Source organism: Perissodus microlepis, chromosome 11 (genome assembly GCF_051167445.1).
Source record: "Perissodus microlepis isolate ML-2025 ecotype Zambia chromosome 11, ASM5116744v1, whole genome shotgun sequence".
In the NCBI taxonomy this organism is placed as follows: domain Eukaryota; kingdom Metazoa; phylum Chordata; class Actinopteri; order Cichliformes; family Cichlidae; genus Perissodus; species Perissodus microlepis.
Window position 1 is genome coordinate 36,537,236 of NC_140471.1, and position 27,394 is coordinate 36,564,629.

General features: G+C 51.0%; 4 protein-coding genes across 8 annotated transcripts in view; 1 reads left to right on the plus strand and 3 right to left on the minus strand.

Annotated features, from left to right (window-relative positions):
- Nucleotides 1-974: 974 nt before the first annotated feature.
- On the minus strand, nucleotides 975-10,829 carry LOC146378464 (uncharacterized). Of its 3 annotated transcripts, XM_084944579.1 has the most exons (11): nucleotides 10,734-10,825; nucleotides 8,531-8,770; nucleotides 8,354-8,426; nucleotides 7,891-8,003; nucleotides 6,946-7,646; nucleotides 5,550-5,858; nucleotides 5,289-5,364; nucleotides 4,251-4,558; nucleotides 4,056-4,145; nucleotides 3,641-3,794; nucleotides 975-3,439 (listed from the first exon to the last, which is right to left on the minus strand). In XM_084944579.1, the coding sequence occupies exons 4-11, from the start codon at nucleotides 7,952-7,954 to the stop codon at nucleotides 2,730-2,732; spliced, it is 2,412 nt and encodes an 803-aa protein (XP_084800705.1). In that variant the 5' UTR covers nucleotides 7,955-8,003; nucleotides 8,354-8,426; nucleotides 8,531-8,770; nucleotides 10,734-10,825; the 3' UTR covers nucleotides 975-2,729. The 3 variants fall into 3 exon arrangements, with proteins under 3 accessions (XP_084800705.1, XP_084800706.1, XP_084800704.1); XM_084944580.1 differs by lacking the exon at nucleotides 8,531-8,770 and having other exon boundaries at nucleotides 975-3,421; nucleotides 10,734-10,829; XM_084944578.1 differs by lacking the exon at nucleotides 8,531-8,770 and having other exon boundaries at nucleotides 10,734-10,829.
- A 656-nt stretch (nucleotides 10,830-11,485) lies between these two features.
- Nucleotides 11,486-14,058, minus strand: mrps12 (mitochondrial ribosomal protein S12). 2 transcript variants are annotated; one of them, XM_084944584.1, is made up of 3 exons: nucleotides 13,669-14,058; nucleotides 12,118-12,168; nucleotides 11,486-12,044 (listed from the first exon to the last, which is right to left on the minus strand). In XM_084944584.1, the coding sequence occupies exons 2-3, from the start codon at nucleotides 12,164-12,166 to the stop codon at nucleotides 11,662-11,664; spliced, it is 432 nt and encodes a 143-aa protein (XP_084800710.1). In that variant the 5' UTR covers nucleotides 12,167-12,168; nucleotides 13,669-14,058; the 3' UTR covers nucleotides 11,486-11,661. The 2 variants fall into 2 exon arrangements, with proteins under 2 accessions (XP_084800710.1, XP_084800708.1); XM_084944582.1 differs by having other exon boundaries at nucleotides 13,643-14,048.
- On the plus strand, nucleotides 11,510-19,231 carry LOC146378466 (ectonucleotide pyrophosphatase/phosphodiesterase family member 7). Its single transcript, XM_084944581.1, has 6 exons — nucleotides 11,510-11,595; nucleotides 14,503-14,800; nucleotides 17,079-17,224; nucleotides 17,565-18,188; nucleotides 18,280-18,556; nucleotides 19,034-19,231. The coding sequence occupies exons 1-6, from the start codon at nucleotides 11,551-11,553 to the stop codon at nucleotides 19,105-19,107; spliced, it is 1,464 nt and encodes a 487-aa protein (XP_084800707.1). The 5' UTR covers nucleotides 11,510-11,550; the 3' UTR covers nucleotides 19,108-19,231.
- Nucleotides 19,232-19,625: 394 nt separating this feature from the next.
- LOC146378467 (sodium bicarbonate cotransporter 3-like) overlaps nucleotides 19,626-27,394 on the minus strand; it is a 23,146-nt gene continuing 15,377 nt past the window's right edge. Inside the window, exons 9-25 of one of the 2 annotated variants that reach the window (XM_084944585.1) lie at nucleotides 27,324-27,394; nucleotides 26,638-26,784; nucleotides 26,454-26,557; nucleotides 26,132-26,306; nucleotides 25,913-26,046; nucleotides 24,742-24,987; nucleotides 24,487-24,592; nucleotides 24,199-24,360; nucleotides 23,878-23,991; nucleotides 23,341-23,502; nucleotides 22,998-23,249; nucleotides 22,850-22,918; nucleotides 22,592-22,765; nucleotides 22,386-22,514; nucleotides 22,211-22,302; nucleotides 22,026-22,133; nucleotides 19,626-20,338 (exon numbers count right to left, since the gene is read on the minus strand). The exon at nucleotides 27,324-27,394 is cut by the window's right edge and continues 17 nt beyond it. In XM_084944585.1, the coding sequence (XP_084800711.1) occupies nucleotides 20,257-20,338; nucleotides 22,026-22,133; nucleotides 22,211-22,302; nucleotides 22,386-22,514; nucleotides 22,592-22,765; nucleotides 22,850-22,918; nucleotides 22,998-23,249; nucleotides 23,341-23,502; nucleotides 23,878-23,991; nucleotides 24,199-24,360; nucleotides 24,487-24,592; nucleotides 24,742-24,987; nucleotides 25,913-26,046; nucleotides 26,132-26,306; nucleotides 26,454-26,557; nucleotides 26,638-26,784; nucleotides 27,324-27,394 (2,327 nt within the window). In that variant the 3' untranslated portion in view covers nucleotides 19,626-20,256. The remainder of the gene's footprint in view (nucleotides 20,339-22,025; nucleotides 22,134-22,210; nucleotides 22,303-22,385; nucleotides 22,515-22,591; nucleotides 22,766-22,849; nucleotides 22,919-22,997; nucleotides 23,250-23,340; nucleotides 23,503-23,877; nucleotides 23,992-24,198; nucleotides 24,361-24,486; nucleotides 24,593-24,741; nucleotides 24,988-25,912; nucleotides 26,047-26,131; nucleotides 26,307-26,453; nucleotides 26,558-26,637; nucleotides 26,785-27,323) is intronic. The other variant, XM_084944586.1, reaches the window with a different exon arrangement.

A 27,394-nucleotide genomic window follows, 5' to 3' on the forward strand; every position in this document is an offset into this window, starting at 1 on the left:
CTCCTATAACAGGAATCATGAACTTTCCACTGTGATCAAAAATGTTGGGGGGAAGTAAAAGGGCAGGGGGGCTCCAGTCCCGCCAGCTACCCTTCTTCTTGGCACACCCCTGATCTGTTATCTGAATATTCTGTAGTTGTGGCCCGACTGAACTGCATGAACTGTGCCCCGTATCATCACATGACTGTGACAAACACAGGCCAGGTGAGGTGGTTACCACCGTCACCTGGAAGCAGGAAGGTCCCGGGTTTGCATGATCTCCACGGTGCAAACACATACACGTTAGTGTAACTAACTGTAGGTGTGAGTGTGAACAGCTGGCTCTATGGTGGGTAACCCCACCTCTCACCTGGTTAAAGCCCCGCCCCGTTGAATTGGATAGGTGTGGATGGATTAGGTTTCATTACTGCCCGGTGCCATCCAGTGGTACCAGGCCTCTTGGCAAATGCCCAATCTGGTGAAGCTCTCTCTGATGGACCCCCACAGTCCAAAACGGCACACCAAAAAGAAAAAAAACCCAGTGTGCTTACACATTAAACCCACCCCAACCGGTCGCAGCAGATGGCCCCGCCCCTCCCTGAGGCTGGTTCTAAAGGAGGTTTCTTCCTGTTAAAAGGGAGTTTTTCCTTCCCAGGTGCTTCGTACTGTAGAGTGAAAACTCTGCATTAGCAGAAACAAACACCAACAATCATATGACCCCCTATGAACAGCACTTTGGTGACAGTGGGAAGGAAAAACTCCTTTTTAACAGGAAGAAGCATCCAGCAGAACCAGGCTCAGGGAGGGGCGGGGCCATCTGCTGCGGCCGGTTGGGGTGAGAGAAGATGTCGCTAAGAATGTACTCAGCTTCATCCAGAGGTGGTGCTCTGCACACCACCAAACAGCCCAGAGACTTCTCCTCAGCCACGACCTGCCGTTTGACGGCGGTCGTTTACCCCATAAATGCATTTGATATGTAAATAATAAAATGCATGAACAGTTTGTGAAGGTCTCAGTTTAATGTTTCAGATTATAAACTGATGATGAACTCTCTCCATGCTGGGACACCTCAGATTCCTGTCTGCTTCCCACAGACTGAACCTGGAAACATTTAAACACAGGAAATATCTACAACTCGTGGGAAAATCCCTCATCGGGAAGTGAAAGGTTTGTTGGACGTGACGTAGAAACTCTCACAGGTATTCTCACCTGGCGGAGATTTCAGTTTCATTCATGGACATAATCCCACTCATTTAAGCTCCCTGTTACACGTTGTTGTATTTAACTTGCGCTGTAACAAGAGAAGATAAATCATACCCATCAGCCACTTTATTAGGTACACCTTGCCAGTACAGGATTGGACCCTGTTTCTTCTTCCCAGCATCGACGAGGTTCTGGAAGCATTCCTCAGAGACTCTCCGTGTTGACGTGACACCATCACAGACTTACTGCAGAGCTGTGGACTGCATCCATGACATGTGGCGACTGTGGAGGCGTTTGGAGGACAGTGAACTTGTCACGGACGTGCCAAGAAACCATCACGCCCTCCCGACAGAGAGATCCTGGATGTTGTGGCAGATCTTCTGCTGTAGCTCATCTGCTTCAGGGTGTGATGTGCTCAGAGACGCTCTTCTGCATACCTTTGTTATAATAAGTTATATAAGTTTGGTCATTCTCCTCTGATCTGTGGCACCAACCGAGCATTTTCTCCCAGAGATCTGTACTCTGTAAACTCAGCAGGTGTACCTAATAAAGTGGGCAGTGAGTGTAAATATAAAACTTCATAGAGTTCATAGAGGCGTACTGCCACCTGCTGGTAGAAAAATATCAGTCGTGTTGTTTCTGTGTTTTTAAATGTTTCTACTGTAAAAGTGACGGGAATATTTCTGTTGTTGACATAATTCCACAGATTTTTCCTCAGGATGCGATGAAGTGTTGGAGCGTTCAGCACTCGTCTTTTAGTGTTTGCTGGTTGTAGTGGAGGAATCTGTGGTTCTGCAGGAACACGCAGCTGCTCGAGCTCCGGAAACAAACTCGAGCTCAGGTTCAGGTGAGCTCAGAGGCTTTAAAGACGTGGTGACTTTAAAAGTGTACAAACTGGACCAGGGACAGTTTTTTAGTTTAGACTCTCTACAACAGCACGAAGGCCTCTGTGTAGCTGACCTTTGACCTTCATATATCAGCTGTTTTACCTCTATAGAAATGAAATCAGAACCAGGGCTGCTGATCTGTAGCACCAAATATTCAACGAGCACTAAAAGTTTGAAAAACCCTTCGAGACCACGCCTCTCGTTTGAAACACGTGACCTCCAAATGAGAAGCTGTCGGCAAAGTTCAGGGTTCACATCCGGACACGCGTCTGTGGTTCAGGCACCAAAAGCACTTTGGTTAAAGGGTCAGTGTGGTCCAATCAGCCGGCCGGATCGTGGACCAGTGGCTCGTTTGGAGGCAGAGATTCGTTCTGTTACTTGGGATGCTGTTAGCCTAGCTTAGCATACAGGCTGAAGGCTCATGCTTCTTCCTGTTTCTTCACTGCGTCCACGACAGGAATGTAATGACAGTTGCAACAGGAAGTGAGCTGAGGCGGGGCTAACAGCATCTCAGAACCTTTCCTTTAAGGCAGATTTAACCGAGCGCGTCCTCTGAAGTCCTTCTAATATCTGAGGCTGAACTCACACTGGTTTCACTGGTTACTCGCTGACTTTTGTCCACACTGGTTTCCCAGCACGGGCCTCCCTCTCTCACTGCTTTCAGAGACTCTCATTGGTCGAGGAGGTCCCGGCCTCCCTCAGCCCGGCTGGCTGCAGCTCGTGCTTCTTCATGTGCTTCCTGAAGACTCGGGCTCCGCTCAGGTTCTTCTGGCAGATGTCGCAGAAGTACGGCCGAGCCTCCGAGTGCACGTCCACGTGGTAGGTGAGCTCGAGGGCGCGGCTGAAGCTCTTGCTGCACAGCGGGCACTGGTAGCGGACGCCCGAGTGCGTCAGCTGGTGCTCTTTGAGCGAGCTGCGCTGCTTGAAGGTCTTGGGACAGATGGGGCACTGATACGGCCGGGCGTCGGTGTGCAGACGCTGGTGCCGGCGCAGCGCGCTGGAGAAGGTGAAGCTCTTGCTGCAGATGCTGCAGGTGTAGGGTCTCTCTCCCGTGTGGATCCTCTGGTGCTCTGTCATGTGCACGTGCTGGATGAAGCTCTTCCTGCAGGTGGGGCACTGAAAGGGACGCTCGCCCGAGTGGATCCGCAGGTGCTTCTGCAGCGCTGACGCTTTGAAACAGTCGCGCCCGCAGACGGGGCAGCAATGCCGTGATTTCCCATCAGCCCCACTGTCGGCCTGTGGGTTCAAGGGTCCGCGAGGACTTGTGGGCTCATCGCAATCTACGAATCCATCAGGGTGTAAAGGTACATCAGGAACTGTGGGTCCGTCAGGAACTGTGGGTCCGTCAGGAACTGTGGGTTCGTCAGGGTCTGTCAGAGACATCAGAGAGAACTCAGAGAAACACCGACTGCTGCTGAGGAGAGTGCCTGCAGGCTTTATGAGGGCAGTCAGCGTTTCAGGGTCAAACATGCAGCCATCCAATCATCATTTAGAAAAAATCAAACTGCCGCTGCCCTCACAGAACCAGTCGGGAACAATCAATAACTAACTAATTAAAGATGAAGACTCACTGCCGGGCGCTGGCCTCCAGTCCTCTTCCTCACCATCAGAGTTTATCAGCCCGCTCACGTCTGGCTCTTTACGCTCCTCGCTGTTGCCCCGCCCCTCAGTGGGGCGGGGTTTGTTAACAGAGGGCTCAACTCTGGTGAAAACATCTACGGAGGTCTGTAGAAGTAGACAAAGACAGGAGGAAATTAAACTACAGTTAAATGTTAGCATGATTATGTCTCCAAATAAATGAAAGTAATTTAAAATCACTGTGACGTGATGTGAATGGCGAGCACGCGGGTTCACACAGAGGACCGGAGCGTCCTGGACTGTCGGTGAGGCTTTTCATTTACAGCTGCTGCGTTCTGTGCTGACCTCATTCTGCACCTCAGACCTGCACACAGGTCAAAGTTCACCTGAGACCAGCTGTTTTCTTACCTGCTCATTCACGCCTTCATCCACCTCCTCCTTCTTCTTCATCCCCAGCTCCACCTTCCCGCCCTCGATCTTCATGTCGAACCAGAACACCTGAAAGATGCATAAAATCTGATCTGAGTGCAGTTTCTATCTCCCGCCTTCAGTCAAACGCACGCTCAGATGAAAGAGGTTTGAAGTCTGGACTCTGGGCGTCACCTTGTCGGCGGGGTCGGCGATGAGCCCGTCCCTGATGTGGGTCCTCATGTGCTGGCGCAGCAGGCAGGGCTTCAGGAAGCTCCGGGGGCAGATGCTGCAGGCGTGCGGCTTGTCGGCCATGTGGGTCTTCCTGTGCACTCGCAGGGTGGCCGCGCTGCTGAGGATCTTCGCGCATACCGGGCAGCGGTGCGGCTTCTCCGAGTCGTGGACCTTGGCGTGCTCCAAGAGAGCCGACATCCCCGGGAAGCTCCTCCCACAGCTGAGGCAGCTGTGGGAGGAGCTTCCCTTCGGAGTATCGGTGCTCCCGTCTGAGGACGAACAGGAAGAGGGAGTGAAGGACCTGCTTAACTCAGCTGTTCATGTCACCTGGTACTGTATCGTTAAAGCTCGCTTCAGTGTAAACCGGAGCTCCACGGTTCCTTCAGCCTGTTCCCACCCACACAGATTTACCCACTGCCACAGCCCACCCGAGTGACGCTGACCAGTGTGAGCCTTCCTCTGAGAGGAACTTGTTCCACTTTCTAAAACACAACAATAAGCTCAGTCACTTTAAATGTCACATCCTTTTTCTTATTTTGGTCCCTGATGCAGAATTATTCACAATCACCAGACCTGACAACCCTCTGCAAACGTCCTCCACAGCTGGGAGAAGTTTCAGACCTCACTGCTCTCTCCAAACATCCCTCAGTTCATGCCGCAGTAAATTTCACTCACACAGCTCAGTCTCGATCTCACCACACTGCCTAACGCCCGAGTCCTCACCAGCTAATCTGCTGTAGGACACGCAGGAGGACGCCAACATCCAACAGCAGCACACCGGCGCCGAGGAAAGGTTTTAGCTGAGATGTGACGGATGTTCAGGGATAACGTTTACACTCTGGAGTCATTTCAGGAGAAAAACCCTCTGTGGATTCTCACAGACTAAAAGGACAGACAGCTAAACTGTGGAGAACATAACGTGTGGCATGAAATGAAAAGCCGCTTTGTCGGAGCGCGAACGGGCCGACCCGTCTGAAACGAGGAGCTGGAGTTTCTCACCGGTCGCCGAGTCTCCGTCTGCGTTCCCGGCGTTCCCGTTCTCCACTTTCATCCCGCTGAGCGATTCACCCGTTTTCTGGAACAGAGCGCAGATCTGAGGTCAGTTTACCTGCATCAGCTGTGAGCAGGTCAGATTATGAAGCTAACCTGCGGCTCCTACATTTCAATCACGTCCTCCATCGAGGACGCCAAATAATCTTCTTACATTCTGCACTTATTTCCAATTTCTGCATGTTTCTGAAGTCGAGGCTGACTGCTCACCGGCTGGTCTGAAGGCTGTGACTGGTCGTCAGCGGCGGCGGCGCTGCACTCTTCCCTGCCGTGGATCTCCTGATGCTTCCTCAGCACTCTGAGCACAGAGAAGCGCTTCATGCAGACGTCGCACTGGTACGGCCTCTCTCCGGTGTGAGAGCGCATGTGCTCCTTCAGCCGTGACGCTCGACCGAACTCTCGGCCGCAGACGCCACAGGTGAACTGCTGCGCCCTCTGGTGGAGCTGCCGGTGCTGCAGCAGCTTCTCCACAGACAAGAAGTCCTTCTGACACAGGAAGCAGTGAAGATTCATCTCCCCCTGAGTTTCAGACAGACGGAAAACAACCTGAAGCTTCAACTTTTAGCTCAAACCAACTCACAGCAACAGCTTTACATCTTTACAGGGAGGAAGACAGAACCAGGCTCGGGAAGAGAAAGCAGAGAATAAACAGAGGTAATGCTGACAGTGTCTGTCTGAGTGCAGACGAGACACCCAATATCTCGCCCTCTGTGGCGACACGTTGTGTGTCTTAAAATAAAGACCTGAGAATCGAATCGCAGACTCGGGGGTCAGAAGGGCGTCGACTACGATAATGAGTCCGACCTGGAGTCGAAGAGACAAAATGATCCCTGAGAGGAACCAGGAGAGCAGAGGGGACCCTGTCCCAACGCTCTGCTGTCAGGTTAACACCTGGTGTTCAACATCTGGTTCTCCAGCTGTGGGGGGACGCATTGCTGTTCGACTTCACTGGGAATTGTCTGATGTTTCCTCAGAGAACGTCAGTCTTCCTTCTCTCACCCCAACCAATCACAGCAGATGGCCCCGCCCCTCCCTGAGCCTGGTTCTGCTGGAGGTTTCTTCCTGTTAAAAGGGAGTTTTTCCTTCCCACTGTCACCAAAGTGCTTGCTCATAGGGGGTCATATGATTGCTGGGTTTTCTCTGTATATATTATTGTAGGGTCTGCCTTACAATATAAAGCTCCTTGAGGCGACTGTTGTGATTTGGAGCTTTAAAACTGAATTGGATCGCTGTGAGCTCCACCTCCAAACTGCTCCTCTAAGCAGAACTTCGGACTTGGTGTTTCTCCTGTTATCTGTCAGAGTCCTGAATCTGCTTGAATGGTCCAAATGAATTCCCACCTCTTTTCCCAGGATTTCAGTGTGAAGTTGGAGGAGGTCAGGGAAAAGCGTGACACTAAGTGAAACTAAGTGAATTTAACCTTCAGTTCATTGAGCTTGAATCTGATTTTATTGCTTATGACAGACAGAAACTGTGAGGAGCGGCGCGTGAGCCAGAAACAGCCAATCACAGCGAAACTGTTTCTGTAAAGAAACTCTTCACAAAGACCAATCCCTCCTTTCACACTCTTCCAGCAGTCATGTGACCACACCTGCGTAACACTCACCTCTCCGTCAACACCTTCGACTTTGACCACCTGGATCTGCTCGGCGTGCTTCTGCAGGTGTTTCCTCAGCAGACCCGGCCTGTTGAAGCTCTTGCCGCACAGCGAGCAGGGGTGCGGCTGCTGCCCCGTGTGCAGCCTCACGTGATCCCTGAAGGACGACGCCGTGGAGAAAACCTTCTCGCAGACGGAGCAGGAGTACAGGTTCTGTCCCGTGTGGGTTTTCTGGTGGTCGACGAGCCCCGTCCTGGAGGCGAAGCTCTTGGGGCACAGCGAGCAGAGGAACGGCCTTTCTCCAGTGTGAGTGCGCTCGTGCTGGACGAGGTGGCGCCGCTGGACGAATCCTCTCCCGCACACCGAGCAGCAGTGGGGTTTCTCTGCGGCGTGGCCGAGCCGGTGACGCCGCAGGCAGCTGAGCTGGGCGTAGCTGACACCGCAGTCGGGGCAGGAATACGGCTTCTCTCCGGTGTGAACCCGCTGGTGGACCGCCACGTTTATCTTCTTTGTGAAGCGTTTGCTGCACAGCGAGCAGCTGTACGGCTTCTCGCCCGTGTGGGCGGTCATGTGATCGACCAGGCGGGAGGGACGCGAAAACTCCCGGCCGCATACCGAGCACCGGTGGCAGCGCCTTGACCGGTGAGCGCTGTCTGAAGCCGGTTCATCTGGTACAGAGAGACTCTGCACACCTGGATCGAGCCCCGCCCCTGCAGGACACAAATACATAAATGATCATTAAAATCACGTTTTAAAGGATTTCCTTTAGCTTTCAATATGAATCACGTGAAAATCAATCAGCAGAGCAGAGGTAGAGGAGGACGCTGGGCAGACGCTCCTCCTGCAGCCTGTTGCTGATACCTGCAGAGCTTTTGGATCCAGCCTTGGCCTGATATCAGCGCTCCCCCCGTAACTCCGCTCTGACACTAAAATAACCCAACGAGGGTCCCTAACCTTGAGCAGGGAGCTGCTGACAGTCCTCTCCTGTTTCCTCAGGCTCCTCCTTCACTCCATTCATCTCCTCATGCTCTCCTCCTCCTCAGTGTTGATGCGTCTCCTTCAGGCTTCTGAAATAATAATAACGGATTGCATTTATATAGCGCTTTACAATTCCACTATTCATTCACTCTCACATTCACACACTGGTGGAGGCAGCTACAGGTGTAGCCACAGCTGCCCTGGGGCAGACTGACAGAGGCGAGGCTGCCATATGGCACCATCGGCCCCTCTGGCCAACACCAGGAGGCGGTAGGTGAAGTGTCTTGCCCAAGGACACAACGGCCAGGACAGACAGAGCTGGGGATTGAACCAGCGACCTTCCGGTCCCTGAACCACATTCGCCCCGACCAATAAACAATTGTACACAAGCTTCCTGCTCACGGTGAAAGCACCACAGAGTGTTAGTGTGCAGACGTACCTGAAGCCTGGTTGGTTTCCTCTGAGATGAGCCGCATGAAGCCGTCGTCGCCCGGCTGGAGTGAATCCTCACACTGAGACAGAAGCAAACATTAATCAACCTTAAACGTTCGTCAGCGTGCTGCGTCTGCGACACCACTCTGTCCTGATGACACACCGATGAGCCAACGTGGCTCACCATCATCAGGAGTCTTCTCTCATTCCTCTGTCCTCGTGACCTGAAAAGAAGCCTCGGCGCTCCACGCTGACGGATGTTTCACTGATCGATCGCTTTGAATCAGCTAGATCGATACACCGCAGCCCCGCCTCCTCTCCATTTGCACACAGCATCACTCAGCTTAACTTCATCATCCTCCGGACCTCTCCACGTATCACTGGACGCCTCCTCCCCCACAGACCACTACCCTACTGGTGGCCACTTCTCCAACAGAAGGGAAACAAGGAGAATTTAACCTTTATCTGTTCAAAACATGGTCAGTATGTGCGAGGTGGTCAGGAGGTCCAAAAGTGAGTCTGCAGCCATCTGTGAGACATGGTGGAGGCTCTGTCGTGGTTTCAGCTGCATGTCAGCCAGCGGTGTTGGAGAGCTTTGATCAAACTGATCAAGTATGATCATCAGAGTTTGATCCACCATGCAGGAACATCTAGAAACATCTGAGGGGCAGTGAAAGCACATCTGGATAGAAACACATGCAGTGGATCACCACAGGCAGTTTTAGACTCAGATCAATTGTGGGATTAAGTACTGAACTACGGAGCCCCGCAGGGGACATGGGAGGAAAAAAATTAAGACGGACTTTTGCGAGATCTCGCAAAAGTTTTAGCCGCATTCTTCAGAGGCCGCAAGCTCGAAGCCGACCAGGAGGTCGAGGCACGATGTGCCGGGAAAGCGGTGTTCCTCCCGGCTGTAGTAGGTCTCGACCTCCCGTTAGCTTCGAGCTAGTGGGTGTCAGATCTCCGAAAACCTCGGAGCACTTTTGCAAATATGTGATGTCTTGTAAACCGAGCAGGAATCTGACGTTTACACAACTACATTCACGCCTCAAAATATCTTAAAAGTGTATTTTGTGACCCAGAAAGAGTAATATTACAACTAAGTAGCTGCCGCCATTGTTGGAATTCAACTTTTGCGAGATCCCGAGTTTGTTTTGCGAGATCTCACAAAAGTCCGTCTTAATTTTTTTTCTCCCATGTCCCCTGCGGGGCTCCGTACTGAACAGTCGTGAGCAACGTGATGCTGCCGCACAGTCGACGGCAAAACGACACGGGAAGCCGAGCTCGACTCCGCGGGCACCGCATGCTGCCCTCTGCTGGTCACAGGGAGCTGTGCTGAGATAAAGAAACACATCGGTGCATTTGTAAGAACACTGTTATTATAATGCTACAGGACACTGTGTGCCAGTGCTAGAGGACGAAAGAGACTGAACAGAAAATGTGAATGTACGTTTAAGCTTCATGCTATTAAAAAGTCACTTTATAACAAAATAAATACAAACCAACAAAAAAATATCTTTCATACAAAAAGTAAACTTTGTTCAAATGTGCATCGTCCACATGAACAGTATGTTTGAAATCCATTTGTATGTTTTATTTTTAAATGTTCAATTAATTTTGTTTGTGCTCCAAATAAATTAGAAATTGCCCTCTTTTCTTGTTCTGTGCCCCACCCTGAGCCCCAGGTGTGGGACCGTCACTGTGGAACACCATAAGTCATGGATGGGCCTCCCCAGAGCCCGGACCCCTCAAGCAGTGTGGGATCATCCTGACAGGGAACAGAACAACAGGCAGAAACATCCAAAGCAGCAGGCTGGAGAGCTGCTGGAGGAAGCTGCCCGAGTGGTTCAGTCTATGTTTGCACATATTTCACATTTTCATCACATAACATAAAGAAATGAGAGGTGGCTCAAGACTTTTGCACAGTGCTGTGTGTCTTTGTCTGCTCTCACTGTCTGTTTCTTCTTCCTTTACCGCACTGTGAGCATTAAAGTGTGTGTTCGGAGCTTCCTGATCACACAGACAGCAGCTCGGAGCTCACGCTGATGGTTTTTGGTGCTTTAACTCGGAGCGTCAAACGGACAGCCAGCTAGCCCATCAGCTAGCCTAGGAGCTAGCCCGCTATGTTAACGTAAAGCGTTCAGAGAGAAGCCCGGAGCTTCAAACACACTCGTCCGTACAGAATGGGCAAAGAAACGCCCGAAAAAGGATCTAAACCCGACGGTGTTACAGGAGCATCCCTGACAGCAGAGCGGCTGATGCTTAGCTGTGAGTGCGGCTAGCGCATGCTAACGCTAATTAGCTGTGATGGAGGCGGAGCGCCGGTTTAAAGGCTTCACAGCCGCCTTTGGCGGGCTAACCCGCAGGTGTACGGATGGAGCTCTCACCTGTCTGTCAGGAGCACTCACACCGACTCCAGGAGAACTGAAAACCAGAGAATATTTTTTAAAAAAAAATGAAAAGAGCCAGACAGCAGGTGAGTCCCAACTGAACCTAACTCGGTGCTGCCGCCGCTGGCCGGAAAGTGAACTACAACAACACTGCAGCGAGAGGCGGGCGTCCGCGTGCGCTCACGCACACTTGAGGTGACACAAAAGGAGCCAGATGTTTCCATCTACGTCATCACACTTCACCTCAGCCTCACCAACATCTTCAGCAGCTTCACAGTCACCTTTGAACTCTGCAGGTGAGACTGCAACAAACTGGAGGTAACTCACCTGGAACTCATGGACAGGTTATCACACAGATCAAGCCAAGGACTTTATTTTATTCTTCCTCCCACATGAAGGCAAACAGAATATTTGAGCTTATTCATCTCTATGAATTTATTTAGACTCGCATCATGGCGAATGACTGAAATCTGCCGCCGCACCACAAATTAGACCTCAGTTAAACTTCAGACCTCAGCGTCACTGTGGCCTCAGAGAAACTGTGATTACATCTCAAAGAGGAGGAGGAACCTGCAAATGCCAAAACTGTGTGCACCAAATTTCATAAATATGCAACACGGCGGCGAGGCTCCCTCTGTGAAAGGCGGCGCTGCCTGTTTTTTAGGGACTTCCCTCTGAAATGTGACCTCGACACGTGCTGTAAACAAACACCAACTCAAACTGAAGTGACGACGACAACAACAACAGTGTGGTTATTTTAGGATGAACAGGAAGTGTCTTTAATTCTGGACACTGACAGCAGATCATCACAAACATGGAGCTGAGTGAAGCTCAGGACCGTCGCCGCCGCTGGCAGGAGGTCACCACACACACACACACACACACACACACACACACCCCTTGCACCCCTCCCCCCACAGTCAGTCTACTGCTTCTTCTTCACCACGTGAGCGCAGTCATATTTGCCCCGCACCACGGTGAGTTTGACCCCGGGCAAGTCCTGCGTCCGACCCCCCTGCACAAGCACCACGTTGTGCTCCTGCAGGTTGTGCCCCTCCCCGGGAATGAACACCACCGCCTCCTTCCCGTTGGACAGCCGCACGCGGGCGCACTTCCTGTTGGCGGAGTTGGGCTTCTTGGGCTTTCGGATCATCGTCTTCAGGATGACCGCCTTCAGCTGGGGGCGGCCAAACGTGGCTCCAACGGCTTTGGGAGGGACTTTGGGCTTCCCTTGGCGGTGCATCTGGTTGAGCGTAGCCATGGTCCTGGACAGGAGGGGGGCGGTCCACGCAGAGGCGTGCTGGGACGCTGCAGAGGGAGAGGTTTATGGTTAAACGCTGAAATAAAGTCGGCGCTTGTTCACCTGATGTCTGACACTCACCTTGAATCAGCGACGTCAGTGCCGGTCTCAGACTCCACAGAGACGCCATTCCTGAAACATCAGAGGAGAACATCTGTCAGGAGACCGTCCTGACAACCATCAGCTGACACGCCCACATCAAACACTCGAGTATTGCAGTATTTCAGGTTGGTATTTTGGGCTGGGTCACCTGACCCCTCAGCGGGTCGCATCTTTTAACCTCAGCTCCGCCCAAACTTTTCATCAGCACTTTAAAATCAAACGTTTGTCTGCGACGCGTTTGGGACGACTCGTCACAGGACTCTGGCATTTATTCAGGAAACAGAGCGGTCCTCGTCTTTGTCCGTCAGACGAGCGTTGGCGCAAAGCTCGGCTTGTGTCTCGTGTTATAAATCAAACAGCTCGCTGACAGCTGGACTCGCTCATCGGCTGTGATACTTTACTTCCTCCCTGCGAGGTCAGTTTGGCTGTTATTACACGTCAGCACCTGTAACAGTACAAAAATATAAAACTGCAGCTCTGCAGCTGTTAAACTGGACGTGAAACACATTGTGTATAAAGGCTAATTTGCATCATGGAGCCCTGCTCTCTAAAACTGACAACTGTGTGTGAAGCTGGATTTAAGAAATAATGCTTTATAAAGTTTTTAACAGCATGTTTACAGCCATCTCGTTTCAGTACAGGTGGTGTTGGTTGGTCACAGCTACAACAGTTTCTGTAACTGACCTCAGGTCAGCAGGAAGCGTGTGCCAAGAACAGCACCACAGTAACTAGAAGCATCCTCAGCTCTGAGATCTGATCTGGGCACAAAGACCAGCAGCTGGTGACTGACAGGTGTGACTGGGTTCTGGTGGCGTACTCGGAGAACAAGCCGCTGAGAGCTTTATGAGCCGATGGAAACCGTTTTAAAAGGTGACTGTGCAGAACTGGGAGCCAGTGACGTGTTACCATAATCTAACCTGCTCGATATGAAACATGAATTAATCTGATTACAAAGAAGCTGAAAAGAAACTAAAAGGTTCATCTTGGCAGCAGAACACGAGCTTTCTGTGGCTTCTTTAGAATTACTGCAGATTAAACCTTTGTTTTTACGCGCGAGCACGCAGCAGCTCTCGGTGGGTCCTCGTGCACGCGTCAGCGCAGTCCGGCGGCACGTCTGTTAAACTCACGACAACTAAACTGAACGCGTGCAGTTGTTCCACTAAACCAGGGGTGGGCAACTCCAGGCTCGGGGCCGGTGTCCTGCAGGTTTTAGATGTGCCCTTGAACCAACACAGCTGATTTAAATGGCTAAATTAGCTCCTGCAGTTCTCCAGAGGCCTGGTAACCAACTAATCATGTGATTCAGGTGTGTTGACCCAAGGTGAGATCTAAAACCTGCAGGACACCGGCCCTCGGGGCCTGGAGTTGCCCACCCCTGCACTAAACTCCTGTGGAAGGAGCACACCTGTGCACGCGCTGATGTTTATACGTACAGACAGCGTGGCTAACGCTTAACATCGGCTAGCTTCAGGACGCACGCGCGACACACACACACAGGGGTTACCGGAAGTTTGCTCGCTCCACGCACACCTGCTGAGAGTCCCGGACAAACAGCCTCCACACCGGCGGAAGGAATCGGAACTCTGACCGGTTAATGTCAAAGTATTGACGGCATTCCAGTGAAATCTATCAAGGACGTCGCAGCACGAGCACCACGACCTCTCAACAACCCGGAAATCCTTCCGCTGTCAGTGCGGCTTCCACTGGCGCATTACTGCCCCCTGCAGGACGAAATAGTCACTTCGCGTTTCTCCTGATTTCTTCTTCTTCCTCCTGCCGTCCATCCATGAACCTCCTCTGAGCTCCTCTTCTCCTCCCCCCTCCGCACATGCTCAGACCTTCACAGCAGGTCTCACCTCGGTCTTTAAACCTTCCTTTTCACTCGTGCCGCTCTCCTTCTGTCAGAAATCACGACTCATCTCCAGAGATGGGCAGTAACGCGTTACTGTAATCCGATTACTTTTTTCAAGTAACTTGACCAACACGACTCATCTCCTCGCAGCTTCACTGTACTTTTTTATTATATTCTACAGTTTGTAATGCACGTCATCGTCACCAACACTTTATTCAAACACTTATTTAAATGTGTTGTTTTTTTCCTGCTTATCATTGTGTATTATTCTGTTTTTATTGCATTTGGCTCTGTTATCAGTTCATGAGTACAGGTGGAGCACTTTGGTTTCAGACTCTGTAATAACACTATAATAACTCTGTAATTACTCTGCAATGGGGTTTTCAGCCAGAGCCGATTCAAGAAGGTCAGCTCAAGTCCTGATAAGTGGCAGAGGCTCCAAGGTTTCGTGCTTCACACATGTCAGCTGATCTCTATCAGACACGGTTACACATTAACCAGGTGGTCCACAGGTAAAGCAGCTACGGCCTCACTCCGAGCTGCAGTCAGTCGGAGTGAAGATGAAGATGAGGCCGCAACTGCTCCTGGTTCTGACGGCGGTCGTCTGCGCTGCCGCCAAGCCTCTGAGCAAGGCGGCGATGACGAGTAACAAGCTGCTGCTGATCTCCTTCGACGGCTTCAGGTGGGACTACGACCAGGACGTGGACACGCCGAACCTGGACCAGCTGGCTGCGGACGGGGTCAAGGCCAAATACATCACCCCTCCGATGCTGACCATGACCTCGCCGTCCCACTTCACCACCATCACTGGTAACCATGACAACTTCATTTTAATATCAATTTAGTTTCAAAGTTGCAGCGGTCACAGCCAGTACTGCATTAGGAATACTGCATGCGCTGGAAAGTACACACACTGTACAAGTACAAATATTAAATACCTGAAAGTACTTAATATTTGTACAAGACAATGCAGTACAACTTTGTTTGTATAGCACATTTAAAACCAGCGGTACACCAACGTGCTTTACAGTAACACAATAATTTATAGAAAGGGAAGATTAACAGGGAATAAATACACCAACAGGTGGAGAGCACTAACTAGCCACAGCGCAGTGAAAATATGTAAAAGAAAATACAAACACAACTCGACTAGGAGACTATTCAACAACAAAATAAAATTTAAATGATTAAAACTACATAAAGAACATTTGCAGGATACAGACACTAACTAGGGAAGGCTGGATTGAATAAAAAGGTTTTCAATCGCGATTTCAAAGATTGGACTGATTCAGACTCACGAATAGCAGTAGGAAGATTGTTCCAGAGTTTGGGTGCAGCTGTGGCAAAAGCGCGATCACCTCTGGTCTTCAACCGTGCCCTTGGTTGCCCCAAGAGACCTCAGTGCTCTACTAGGAGTGTACAAACTGAGAAGTTCAACAAGATAGCTGGGAGCAATGTGGTGTATAATTTTAAAGGTAAGCAATAGTATTTTAAATCAATACGGTATTTGATAGGAAGCCAGTGCAGGTCAGTGAGGACAGGGGTGATAGAATCAAACCTGCCAGTTCCAGTTTGTACTTGTACAGGAGCAACAAAAACTCAAACGGAGTCTATTGACGCAGCTGAAATCTGTGTGATCGACATGAACGGAAATATATTCATGACATATTTGTGTCCTTTTGTATTTATACCCATGTCTTTATCTACTAATATCTCTGTTTCTGCACTTTACATGAGTGCTGGATGTTTGTAGGTATGAAAACTCAGTTTCCCTCATAAAGTCTCTCTGATTCTGAAAAATTGAAAATCTGGGAGAGATGTTCCAGAAAAAATCAATATCTTAAAAGTTATAATTTACAAACTGCCGAGAGCCGTCTGCTTTAGCTACATGACAACTATTTTAAGGCTTTTTGAAAATATTAATTAATTTCTGTGACCAAGACATTAAAACAACGAGACCGGAGCAGCAAAGAACAGAGGAGGTTGTGCAGACGCGGCGCTAAAAACAGCTGGATAGGAGCCACACACCTTAGAGTCGGGCTGATAACCGGCCTCAGCTGGACTGTGATCATCAGGGTCAGTGAGTTAGAGCAGACACGCTCCTCCATAACATGTCATGTTACTGCTGATGTATCAGTACGTGCTGCTGATAATAGCCTCTGAGTGCAGCTTTAATCTGTAACAAATACATGATTTAAAAACTGCTTTCACAGGCAGTATCAGACGGGTTAGCTGTCATGTATGTGAGCAGTTTGATTTATAATGCATCAAATCAGTGACCTCAGATTAGGTTCATGTAGTTAAGGAAATCAGAGAGATAAGCTGTGACGGTGCTGCTGGGAAATAAACCCGTCTGAGACCAGAGTCCAGAGACCGCTGCTCCGGGGACAGGTTTAATCTGAGCCGAGGGTCATGGACACGCGACGATGATGTTAACCAGCTGCTGACGCCGCCACACTTTCTGACATTCAACTTAAACCTTTTGCAGACTCTGTGTGACGCCCATCCCACGGTCTGGTCTGTTAGCTGTGCCTGGAGGACAGCCTATGATGATGGGAGGAACATTCGCTAATGCATCTCCCTCGTGGCCTTTCAGCCAATAAAAGCTTCCTTATTGGTTTAGTTAGTGATACCTGCTGATTCAGCCTGCACAGTGTAGCTCGACTGTGCAGCACAAACATCTCTGCTTGCTTTGCTGCTTTTGTCAAGCACGGTGCTAGCATGGACCGCTTCTTTTTTGCACTAAACCAGTGTCACACACTGGGGACTTGTCCAGGATTCAAGCCTGTGACCTCATGCATTTATGTCTCAGAAGTTGCACATATAGTAAAACACAGATGTGTCCAGACAATCTGTAGATTATTTACCTCCTTACCTGTGGGGAAAGATAAAGCGAAGGCCATGCACAACCTAAAATCTGGCTCAGCTTCTGTCGCCGTTTCACATCGTCTCCAACTCCTAAATAAAAAGATCACTAATATCAGACCTCTGAAAGTCCCTCTCAAATAAAGGATCTTACTTTCTGTCTACTTTCAGTTTCCAGAGCGGTGCAGTGAAATGTGCTAAAACCTTCCTGTGTGTTCTTTAGGCCGATGGGTGGAGGATCATGAAGTCGTCCATAACTTGATGTTCGACCAAGAGACGAACCTGAAAGTTCCTCACAAAGAGACGCTGAAAAGATCGGAGTGGTGGGACAATGGAGCTCTGCCGCTGTGGATCACGGCTCAGAACCAGGTGAGTCGGGGTGAAGGATGAGCTGCACTGACACAGGAGGACACGTCATTGTGGTTATTTTACCGCAGCTGACGCGTCCAAACACTCAGGAGAGCACCAGATGTAGAAAGTAGACCACATCTAAAGGTGCTATTTCTATGTTTGTCTAATTCGAGGAAAAGTTGGATTCTTCAGGAACATCACTGATAAAAAACGGAAAACCAAGCTGGATGAAATCTGGCTGCTTCCTGTGAACGCGAGAGTGCTTCCAACACTTCTGGGCTGTTTGCAGCCATAATACGATCACAGATCAGGAGTGCGATGTGGTGCTTACCATTCTGTTCAACTATTCTAATTTCAGGGTCTGAAAACAGCTTCCTTCTTCTTCCCCGGAGGCGGAGCCAACTACAGTGGCCAAGCGGTCAATCGAGTGCTACTGGAGGAGTCCGGCCACCCCGACGACAATGAGACCGAGTGGCGTCAGAAGATCGACACGGTGATGAGCTGGTTCTCCGAGGAGGACTTCCACCTGGTGACGCTGTACTATGGCGAGCCAGACAACGTGGGCCACGCCAAAGGGCCGGACACGCCGGACCGGAAAGAGATCATCCGTCAGATCGACCGCACCATCGGCTACTTGAAGGACGCTATCGATCGCCACAACCTGACCGACAGGCTGAATGTCATCATCACCTCTGACCACGGCATGACCACAGTAAAGAAGAAGCCGCAGGTAGACGAGGTCATCCTCAACAAATACCTGAATTTATTCGAGGTCGCTAAATTTGAAATTCTCGACTACGGTGGGTTTGGCATCCTGACGCCACGTCCGGGGAAGGAGCAGGAAGTTTTTGACGCCCTCTCCAACGTGCCCAATATCACGGTGTACAAGAAAAACGAGATTCCAGAAAGCTTCCATCTTGCCAAAAGTGAGCGTCTGCCTCCCATCGTGATCATCGCAGATCTGGGATTCAACCTGAACTCTGTAAGTACCCCAACGTTTTACCTCCAAGAAGCCAGAGCAAAATTCAACAAATCTAGAGAACGTATATCGACTTCATATCGTTTCACACCAGAGATTCATCGTCTACGTGAATAAAGGTGACCACGGCTTCCATAACACTGAGATGGACATGAAGACCATCTTCAGGGCCTTCGGACCGAGCTTCAAGAGGAGCTACCTGTCCGAGCCGTTCGACAGCATCCACATCTACCCTCTGATGTGCAAACTGCTGCAGATCGAACCAGCGCCGCACAACGGGTCACTGAGCGTGACGGAGGACATGCTGCTCCCCACCCTGATCACCACGGCCAAGCCTTCGTTCACAACGCCGCAAGGCTCTTTTACCACAGGTGTGTTGCCCTCGTCTGACGCTCTTCTAGACTAGAGTAGTGGTCTGTTATCCAAGGTTCAGATAGACTCATCTTTTAAGTCTGGCTTGAGTTCAGGGTCAGTTCAGGACGTTCTCGCTTCAAAGCGCCTGTGCCGATCAACTCGCCACCTCACAACTTTTGAAGATAAAATAAATCATTTCATCTATAAAAAGGTAGAATTCTGTACATTGCTTACAGACCTGTCTTAAGTCCGTATCATTTGGTGCCATTGGTCGTCAGGCATTCACATTAAAAACTCTGGCCCCGCCCACTGCTCATCACCACTGAACCTACAGCCAGCTTTTGAAGGCGTCTCCAGTCCAATCACAAAGAATTATTTCATATCATAAGTGAGAGTTTAATAAGACCAGGTAAAAACTAGCCTAGCTTAGCTTTCAGCTCTGAGTGCAGATCATGTGACGTGCACGTTAACCACGACGCTCCTTTCCTTTCCAGCTGGATCGCAGGGAGCTCGGCTGTCCGTGGCTCTGCTGCTGGCCATGCTGCTGTCCATGCTCACCGTGCTGTAACTGGTCCAGGATCAGTTTGACGTACAGCTGGATTCAGAGATTTCCTCATTTACTTTGCTGCAGGTTCACTCTGAATGTTGTAACGTTTGCTTCTCCAATAAATATGAACGTGAACATTTTTAAAGGGCTTATTTTCTGTTTTAACATGTCGTGTTTCACCTGATGTTCCTCTCGGAGGTGTTTCCGTTCGGTCAGACTGAACGCTGGTTTTACTGGATTGAAAGAATCCTTTGTGCCTCGTTATGTCTTTTTCTGTGAACCAATCCCTGCAGCTGAGGTACAGAGTGTACAATTAGCCAGAACCTCACACACAACACATACGCTAACAGGAAATACTCAGCAATGGACATTTTATCAGGTTGTGTCTGATACTGTGAGGACTGCCTCGCTGTGGGAGCCTCTGGTGGATGTGGAAGGAAATGCAGTTTTTGCATCAAATCTCTTTATTGTCAAATTGTTGAAATAAATCCATCAGAGATCAGCAGCGACTCCTGAAATGATCGAGACGACTAGAGAGGTCACGTGACTCGCTGTTATCGTCGCCACCAAACTGATTTATTAAACTTTACAAAGAATCTACGACAACAGCAGCTGTGACGTCATTCATTTTTTCTGCTGTAGGCAACCAGGTGCTGTACAGAGACCACACACGCGCACGCACACACGCGCACGCACACACGCGCACGCACGCACGCACACACGCGCACGCACACAAAAACCCTAAATCAGCATGATGGATTAAATAAAAACGTGTCGGCGCTTCGCCCTTTTCACGGACACTGAAACAAAAGTTCAAACCATGAAATTAAAATTTCTGACGACATCCGTCCGGAGACTCAGGCGGCTGTTTTTTCCTCCTTTCTTTTTCAGTTTGATGCTTCGGCAGCCAATCACAGACCGCCCAAGTTAAAAAAAACAAAAACGGCAGCAGAAGAAACCTGAGGAAGCCGTTTCCAGAAGTGGAGTCTCATGTTTCACCTTAAAACGATGAGAAAATAAAACGTTCGCCTCGTCCGAGACAACGCAGAGTCAGAAGTACGGCACGCTCAGGTGAAGCCCGATTGGTCCCCCCGCGACCTTTCGCCTCCCTCAGAGCACGCGGAGGAGCTGCAGCGCCCCCGCCTCACCCTCCTGCCCCGGGGCGGTGGATCATAGCGACGTCTCGGCGTTCACGACTCTTTGCCCCTCCTCGTTCTCCACGTTTATCCGGACGCTCGGCAGCTTGTCGTGGCTGAAAGAGAACAGAAACTTTACTGGCACCAGAGTCAGAGACTTCACGTCTTACAGACACGTTAAATAACTTCCACTTCCTGTAGTTTGGGGCTGTTCTGAGATCTGATTGTGCTCACAGCACAGGTGTGGCAGCAGCAGGTGGAGTGACGTCTCTGAGGTTTGGTTTGTGGCTCTGGGAGGAAGCTCGTCTCTGCTGTTCTGACCGAGCTGTCAGCGAGTCGTTTTCATGATGTGTTTGAAGTTTATAATGAAAACTAAAAATAATCTGACACATCGACCCTGAACGTGAAAATTTAAAAAAAGTGGAAAACAGAAATCTTAGGGGCGATCGTGGCTCAAGAGTTGGGAGTTCGCCTTGTAATCGGAAGGTTGCCGGTTCGAGCCCCGGCTCGGACAGTCTCGGTCGTTGTGTCCTTGGGCAAGACACTTCACCTACCGCCTACTGGTGTTGGCCAGAAGGGCCGATGGCGCGATATGGCAGCCTCGCTTCTGTCAGTCTGCCCCAGGGCAGCTGTGGCTACAACTGTAGCTGCCTCCACCAGTGTGTGAATGTGTGTGTGGATGGGTGGATGACTGGGTGTGTAAAGCGCTTTGGGGTCCCTAGGGGGGACTAGTAAAAGCGCTATACAAATACAGGCCATTTACCATTTGTCTACGTGGACTCAAAGAGTGCAAATAAAAATCATCTTCATGGAAACAGAGAGAGCAGGAACATGAATAAGCCCGTGTTTATCGTGTCTAAAACATCCAGCCTGAAAACATCAAAATTTGATTTTTTTCTTAATCCACGTCGTCCAGCCCTCCACAGCACAGACACGCCTGCCAGTGCTCATTTTTAATGGTTACAGGGCTGAAGTCTGACGTCATCAGTCGTGTCCGGGTCCAAAGTCACAGGAACACAGAGTTACAAACGGTCTAAATTCTTTCATCTTTAATTAAATCATCAGCGTTGCTGCTTTACCAGGTGTAACAATTAAGTTTAGCATCCAGGCATCCATGAAAACAGGATTTATTACATTTAACAGAGTTAGAAGTTAGCAGGAAGTTAGCTCGCTAGCTTCCACCTAAACACGATATAGCATGTTCTGACTGAGAGGTTTCTGAAACTAATCCAAACGTACAGCTCTGCTGTCACTTCCAACATAAATGAAGACAGAAAACTAAACAGCAGTGACGTTTGCAGGGTTACTGAAGTTGGACTACCTGCTATATAGTGATGTGCTACGTGATCGCTAGCGACACAGCTATGTTAGCATAATATAAACACAGTGAAGCTGGAGGATTAACAAAAGTTAGCGCGAGAGACAAATGCAATCGCATGGCAGGATGCTGTAAACGGACCAAACTTCAGCAGGAGAACAACTGAGATAATCCATCCACAACACGAGGTTAGTCATTCATATACTGCTGCTGGGCTGCAGTTACATCGTGAGGTTTTAAAAACTGAGCTTTAAAATGAACAGTGATAATAAAAACCGAGAGAGGCCGACAGGGATCACTGACTGTTTTTAGGGGCTTGTTCAGATTAAATAGATACAAAACATTCAAACATGTTAAAAACACAACAGCCTTATTAAACGCAGAAGCAGGGTTCATACGTCGTCACTTAAAGACATAAACACAGTGCAGAGAGAGCCAATCACAGAGCATAGCAGGTGACGTCGCTGGTGGTGAGGCAGGCGTACCTGAAGGTGCGCCTCAGGGCTTTGCTGCTGTCGGAGTTTTTGGAAACAGACTTCCAGATGCCGCTTTTGGCCATTTCATCAGAGATGTTCACCTCTGACGGGTCGCTGCTGAGTCAAACACACACACGTTAGCCTCTGCTGCAGAGTGCGCGCGCAGCCGTCAGCGTGTTTGATTTCAGACCCACCGCTTTTTCAGGTTTTTGATCGGGAAATTGAGGACTCCTCCTCTGTCGTACGGCAGCTCCTCCTCCACCTCCTCCAGCATCCGCCGAGCGTCCTGGACACACACACACACACACACACGGTTGAGCCAATGAGGACACAGAAGCAGGGTCACGTGCACACACCAGCGCCCTTCACCTCCTTCTCCTTCTTCTTGTCGTCCTCCTTCTTCTTCTTGCTCTCAGGGATCAGGTCGTCCAGCCAGCTCAGCTCTCTCTTGGTGAAGCAGAAATCCAGAAGCTTCCGGATGAAAACCAGAGCGAGAACCTGCAGAACGCAGCAGGAGGTGAGTCCCCGCGTTACCAAGGAAACAAGGAGATGCAGTGTCTCTCAGTGAGTCTCACCATCATGGGGAAAATGACGGCGGCGGGCGAGGCTTTGATGGCCCACAGCGCGATGAGGCAGGACAGCTGCACCACGGTGAAGACGTGCACCTTCCACAGCGGCACGTAGCGCAGGTAGATCAGGTCGGGCTGGTGTTTGGCCGGCATGCCGAACAGTTTGATGCGGTCAAAGAGCTATGGGACAGACAGACGCACGAGAGGTCAGACGAGCTTTAACGCCGCCATCGGCCGGACAGACGCTCGGACGCAGAGACGTACCTGGATGCCTTTGAGCGAGGACACGCCCATGTAGAGGAACACGCCGTACAGGACGGGCATCGGGATGAACTGTAAAAGCAAAGAAGCGATCTGTGAAGGGAGCGAGGAAGCGAGGCGTGAACGCAGCACGCACCGTCTGACGACTCACCTTCAGGACGGAGGTCATGAACACGGAGCAGCCCATCAGGAAGAAGATCATGAAGCCGGTCACGCGCTGCTCTCTGATGCCGAGGAACTTGGGCTGCTCGCCGGGCGCCGCGCACTCCGACTCCAGCTTCAGGCTGTTGACGTGGGAGATTGAGAGCACCGTCGCCGCCACGAACCACGGCAGGCCCATGATGGAGCACACGCCCAGCATCACCGCCACCACCAGCAGGTCCAGATGATAGCCACACCCTTTCTGCAGCCCGCACACACACAAACACACACAGTGAGGTAAAGGTCGTCACCCCGCGGGGACAACGGCGCGCGGCTTCTACGTCAGTTCTGACCTTCAGCTTGTTTTCCTTCCTGTTGATGATGACGGCGGTGATCTGCTGGTCCATGAAGATGAGGATGGTGCAGAGCAGCGCGGGGACGGCGGCGGCCAGCAGCGTCCACCACGGGTTCGGGCCCAGCGGGGAAATCAGCCACCCCCGATTTTCAGACGTGGGCTGAAAGCAGCGCGAGACCATTTCTACGGTAACCTCTGAGTGAGCATCGTGTCAGCAGGTGTGAGCCGACGGCGCCCACACACTTGATGATTTTACATGTTATCACTTAATGTTTTCATAGTTAAACAGTTCAAATGATCCGAACTGTGAAAGATGAAGAACGAATCCAAAGTTGAGACCTGAATGAGAACCGAACCCAGTGAACGACCCTCCGTCAGCGTCGAGCGACCTCTGACCTGTTATCACAGCGAGCTGCTGAGGGCCCTCGCTCAGTTTAAAACCTCCCCCCAACATCCATCACTGAAGCTGGATTACATTATTACTGGCGCCCCCGCAGGCCGTTTGGACCTGCGCATGCTGAGAGGCGAGCGTTACCTTGAAGCGGTCGGGCACGTTGAGTTTGGGTGAAGGAACTCCCACCAGATAATCCACCAGCACCATGATCATGATGGTGAGGAAGACGGCGAAGTCGCTGATGGTCGATCGAACCTGCGGGCGGGAAACAGCATCGATATTTTCTTATCGAACGGTAAAACGCGACCGTCTCAGACCTCCAGCTCTGCACAAATATTAAAACGAGTGGTGATGTTTTCCTGTGGATCCAATAAATCTTTCATCTTCATCACACGTGAGAAACATTAAAGAGGACCGAGTCTGCGAGCACTCCATCGGCTCCTCTCTCAGGGTGTCACTGACCTTGGTGGGGAAGTAGCTCTTAGTCTTGAACTGTTTGAGGAAGGAGGAGAGGAAGAAGGTGGTGAAGAAGAGGATGATGGACCAGAAGAGGACGTCGGGGACGTAGGGACCGCTGTGGCTGCACGCCGGGCCGACCAGCTCCCCCATGAGTGCCTTGCACGTCTGCGGGGAGAGGGAAGCGTCAGCCGCAGTTCCTCTGATGACCAGCAGAGGCTGCTGCTCGTTTGTTCTGACTGAAAGGTGTCGCTGACGGCAGCGTCAGACAGCAAACCAAAGTTTATTTCTTACCTTCGAGCTCAGCTGATCCCAGGTGATGTTTTCTGGGGTCACGTTCTTTTTGCTCCACACACCCAGGACTTCGGCCGAGGCGTTGGCGGGTGGAGCACACTGACATCTGAAACAGAGCAGCAGCGCTCACGTAAGCTCGGAGCTAAATGACCACTTCACCCTCTTAGCTCCAACCGTGGGAGCACCGGCCCGGGATTCTGGCCCCGAGCAGATTCTAGCTGACACGACCACGGTGACGTCGGACAGTCGCCTCACCTGTAGAAGGTCAGGTTGTCCAGCTGGTTGTGCATGTTGATGGGGTAGAGCTCCCCGAGGTGGACCAGCTTCTCCAGCGCCTCGTAGATGAAGATGATGCAGATGAGCGCGGCGAAGGCCTCCTCTGTGAAGCGGGTGATGTAGCAGACCAGAGAGCTGGCGTCCGTGGCGACCAGCAGCAGGCACAGGAAGGCGGTCCAGAGTCCGATGCTGGTCCTCAGGTGCAGGTAGGACAGATGGTACTGACTGAGGACGGGAAGGAAAGGAGGTCAAAGGTCAGCCGAGGGCACTTCTGTAGGGTCGCTCTCTCTAACCCAGCAGACATCCCTGCAATAACTGATGTCACACCTCCTGAGCGCCGCTTTGTTTGAAGCTCTCCCGACCTCTACGTGACCCCGACAAACGCCCTATAGCATCGACACATGATCCCAAACCCTACAGCGGCGCCGCGACACGTCACTTCCTCCTGAAGCCATAGAGACTTCTAAAGACGGCAGAGACGTCGTTTCTTTGTTTGTCCTCCGGATCAGCTTTTTCAATCTCGCCACGAAGCAGGAAGGTTTCAGACGGAAACACTGAGATGAAGCGTCTACGGCTCGGTTAACAGACGGTTTGTGACTGGCGCAGGTTATTTAAACGCTTCCTGTTCTGGTTCACCTTTAAACAGCTTCTCTGCTCTCCGTGACAAACATGGATGATGTAATCCAGGTGAAAAAGGAGCAGGTTAAAAAAACAAAACGAGGCTTTTATGCAACTGTTACAAAACATTTTTGTGCATCACAAAAAGCTTTTTTTTAATCCACCAAAAAATTATACAACAATATGAAACAGCTGAGAGCACAAAAGCACAACGTTCCCACAGCTGCTCCAAAAATCCCTCAAATCACGTTAATCTGTGACGCCGAGATTAAGCGAGTGACACGCTGCCAGCTCGCGGCCCCATGCACAGCACCGGATGCGCCTGCAGGGGGAGCCGCAGCGTTGCAAACACAGAGGAGACGAACCCAAAGGCACAAGGACGGAAATAAAACACGAAAAACCTTAAAAACAAACGCAAACGCAATTTTTCTCTCTGCTCAGCAGCCCGCTGTGATGTCATCACAACCTGAACAGCCAATGGGAGCAAAGCTTTCATGCAAACCTGTCTGGCCGCTCTTGCGTCACGACTCACCTGCAGAACTTGAAGAGGATCTTCTCAAAGACCAGAACCGGGCCCGTGCTGCCCAGGATGGTGAGAGGCTGCCCGGCGAACAGAGAGTAGGCCACGCCCGTCAGAGACGCGCCAAACAGCGACTCAATGGCACTCTATCAGAGAGAGAGAGAGAGAGAGAGGAGTAACACCCGGATGCACCAATCAGGGCCCAGGATGAGCTCACACAGGGGTTCTTACTATGCTCCCTTTGGTGGCCTCCCCGAGCAGACCTCCGAAGGTGATGACGGGCGACATGCAGGCGCAGTACAGGAAGAGGATGGAGGCCAGGCACTGCAGGCTCACGGCGTCTCTGATGTCGCTCCAGTAGAACGGCGCCTTCCTCCGAATGTCGTTCACCAAACCGCCAAAAATCCTGTGGGACACACGAGGGATTCCCCGTCATTCCCAACACACACCGAGCCAGGACTCGGCAGCGCAATAATCCCACGTTTAACACGTTTCCTGTTTTAATTTGAAAATCTCCTCGCAGTATTTATTAATATTGCTGAGCTTCACTCACCTCCCCGTCCTCTGCAGCTCTGGTCCCGCGTGATGCTCCGCCTCCTTGCCCATCTCAGAGCTGTGGGCGGAGCCATTGGGGAAGGACGCTATCTTTCTCTTCTCCTGCGGAGACAGACGGGGGCGGGGACGTCACTTCTGAGAGATCAGAGCTGGCGTGGCGGGTTCGGTTTCGGATCTTTTACCTGAGACGGGACGCTCTTCGGGGGCTCGATGCGGATGCTGGGGTCCCATTCTCCCGGCGGCAGCACGGTGACCTGATCCAGGAACTCGTCGATCCCCGACAGCAGGTCGTTGCGGTCCCTCGCCTTGTACGCCACGTCGTGGAAAACCTGCAGCAGAGCCGCCACACGTCAACAACTTTTTGTCTGCGCTTCAAACGACATTACGCCTCCTGAAGCTTTTTCACGAGCACGCCGTCACACTGACGCGTCTGTGTCTGCAGAGGCGGGAACAACGTCAGCAGCAACCACAGACACACAACAGACACACAACAGGTAAACACAGCCGGCTGAAACGCAGCGCAGTGAGCCTTCATCGTCCCACACGGCCTCTAAACACCATCATCAGCTGCAGACCTGCAGCTCTCCGTCACGCTCAGTGCAAACAAGCGTGCAGCGTGCTCCAGCTGACCTCGCTGCTTCTACAGACGTGAACTCCGTCACCGAGCCGTTCACCTGGAAACTATCGTTTTACAGGACGCGAGGAGGCGACCAAACCAGGTGACCATGGAGACTTCCTGCCTGAGTCTGCTGCCAGTCTGGGCGTGGTTTAACCCCGAACACACACACAGGCTCACTCTGGGCTTCAGACACCATCCTTATATCTATATTATATTCCTGTAACGTCTGTGTGTGAAAGCGTCGCTCACCTCGTCTGTCATCAGTGTGGCGATGGAGCGCCCGATCTCGTGGTACTGCGGACCTTTTCCAAACGGACCGA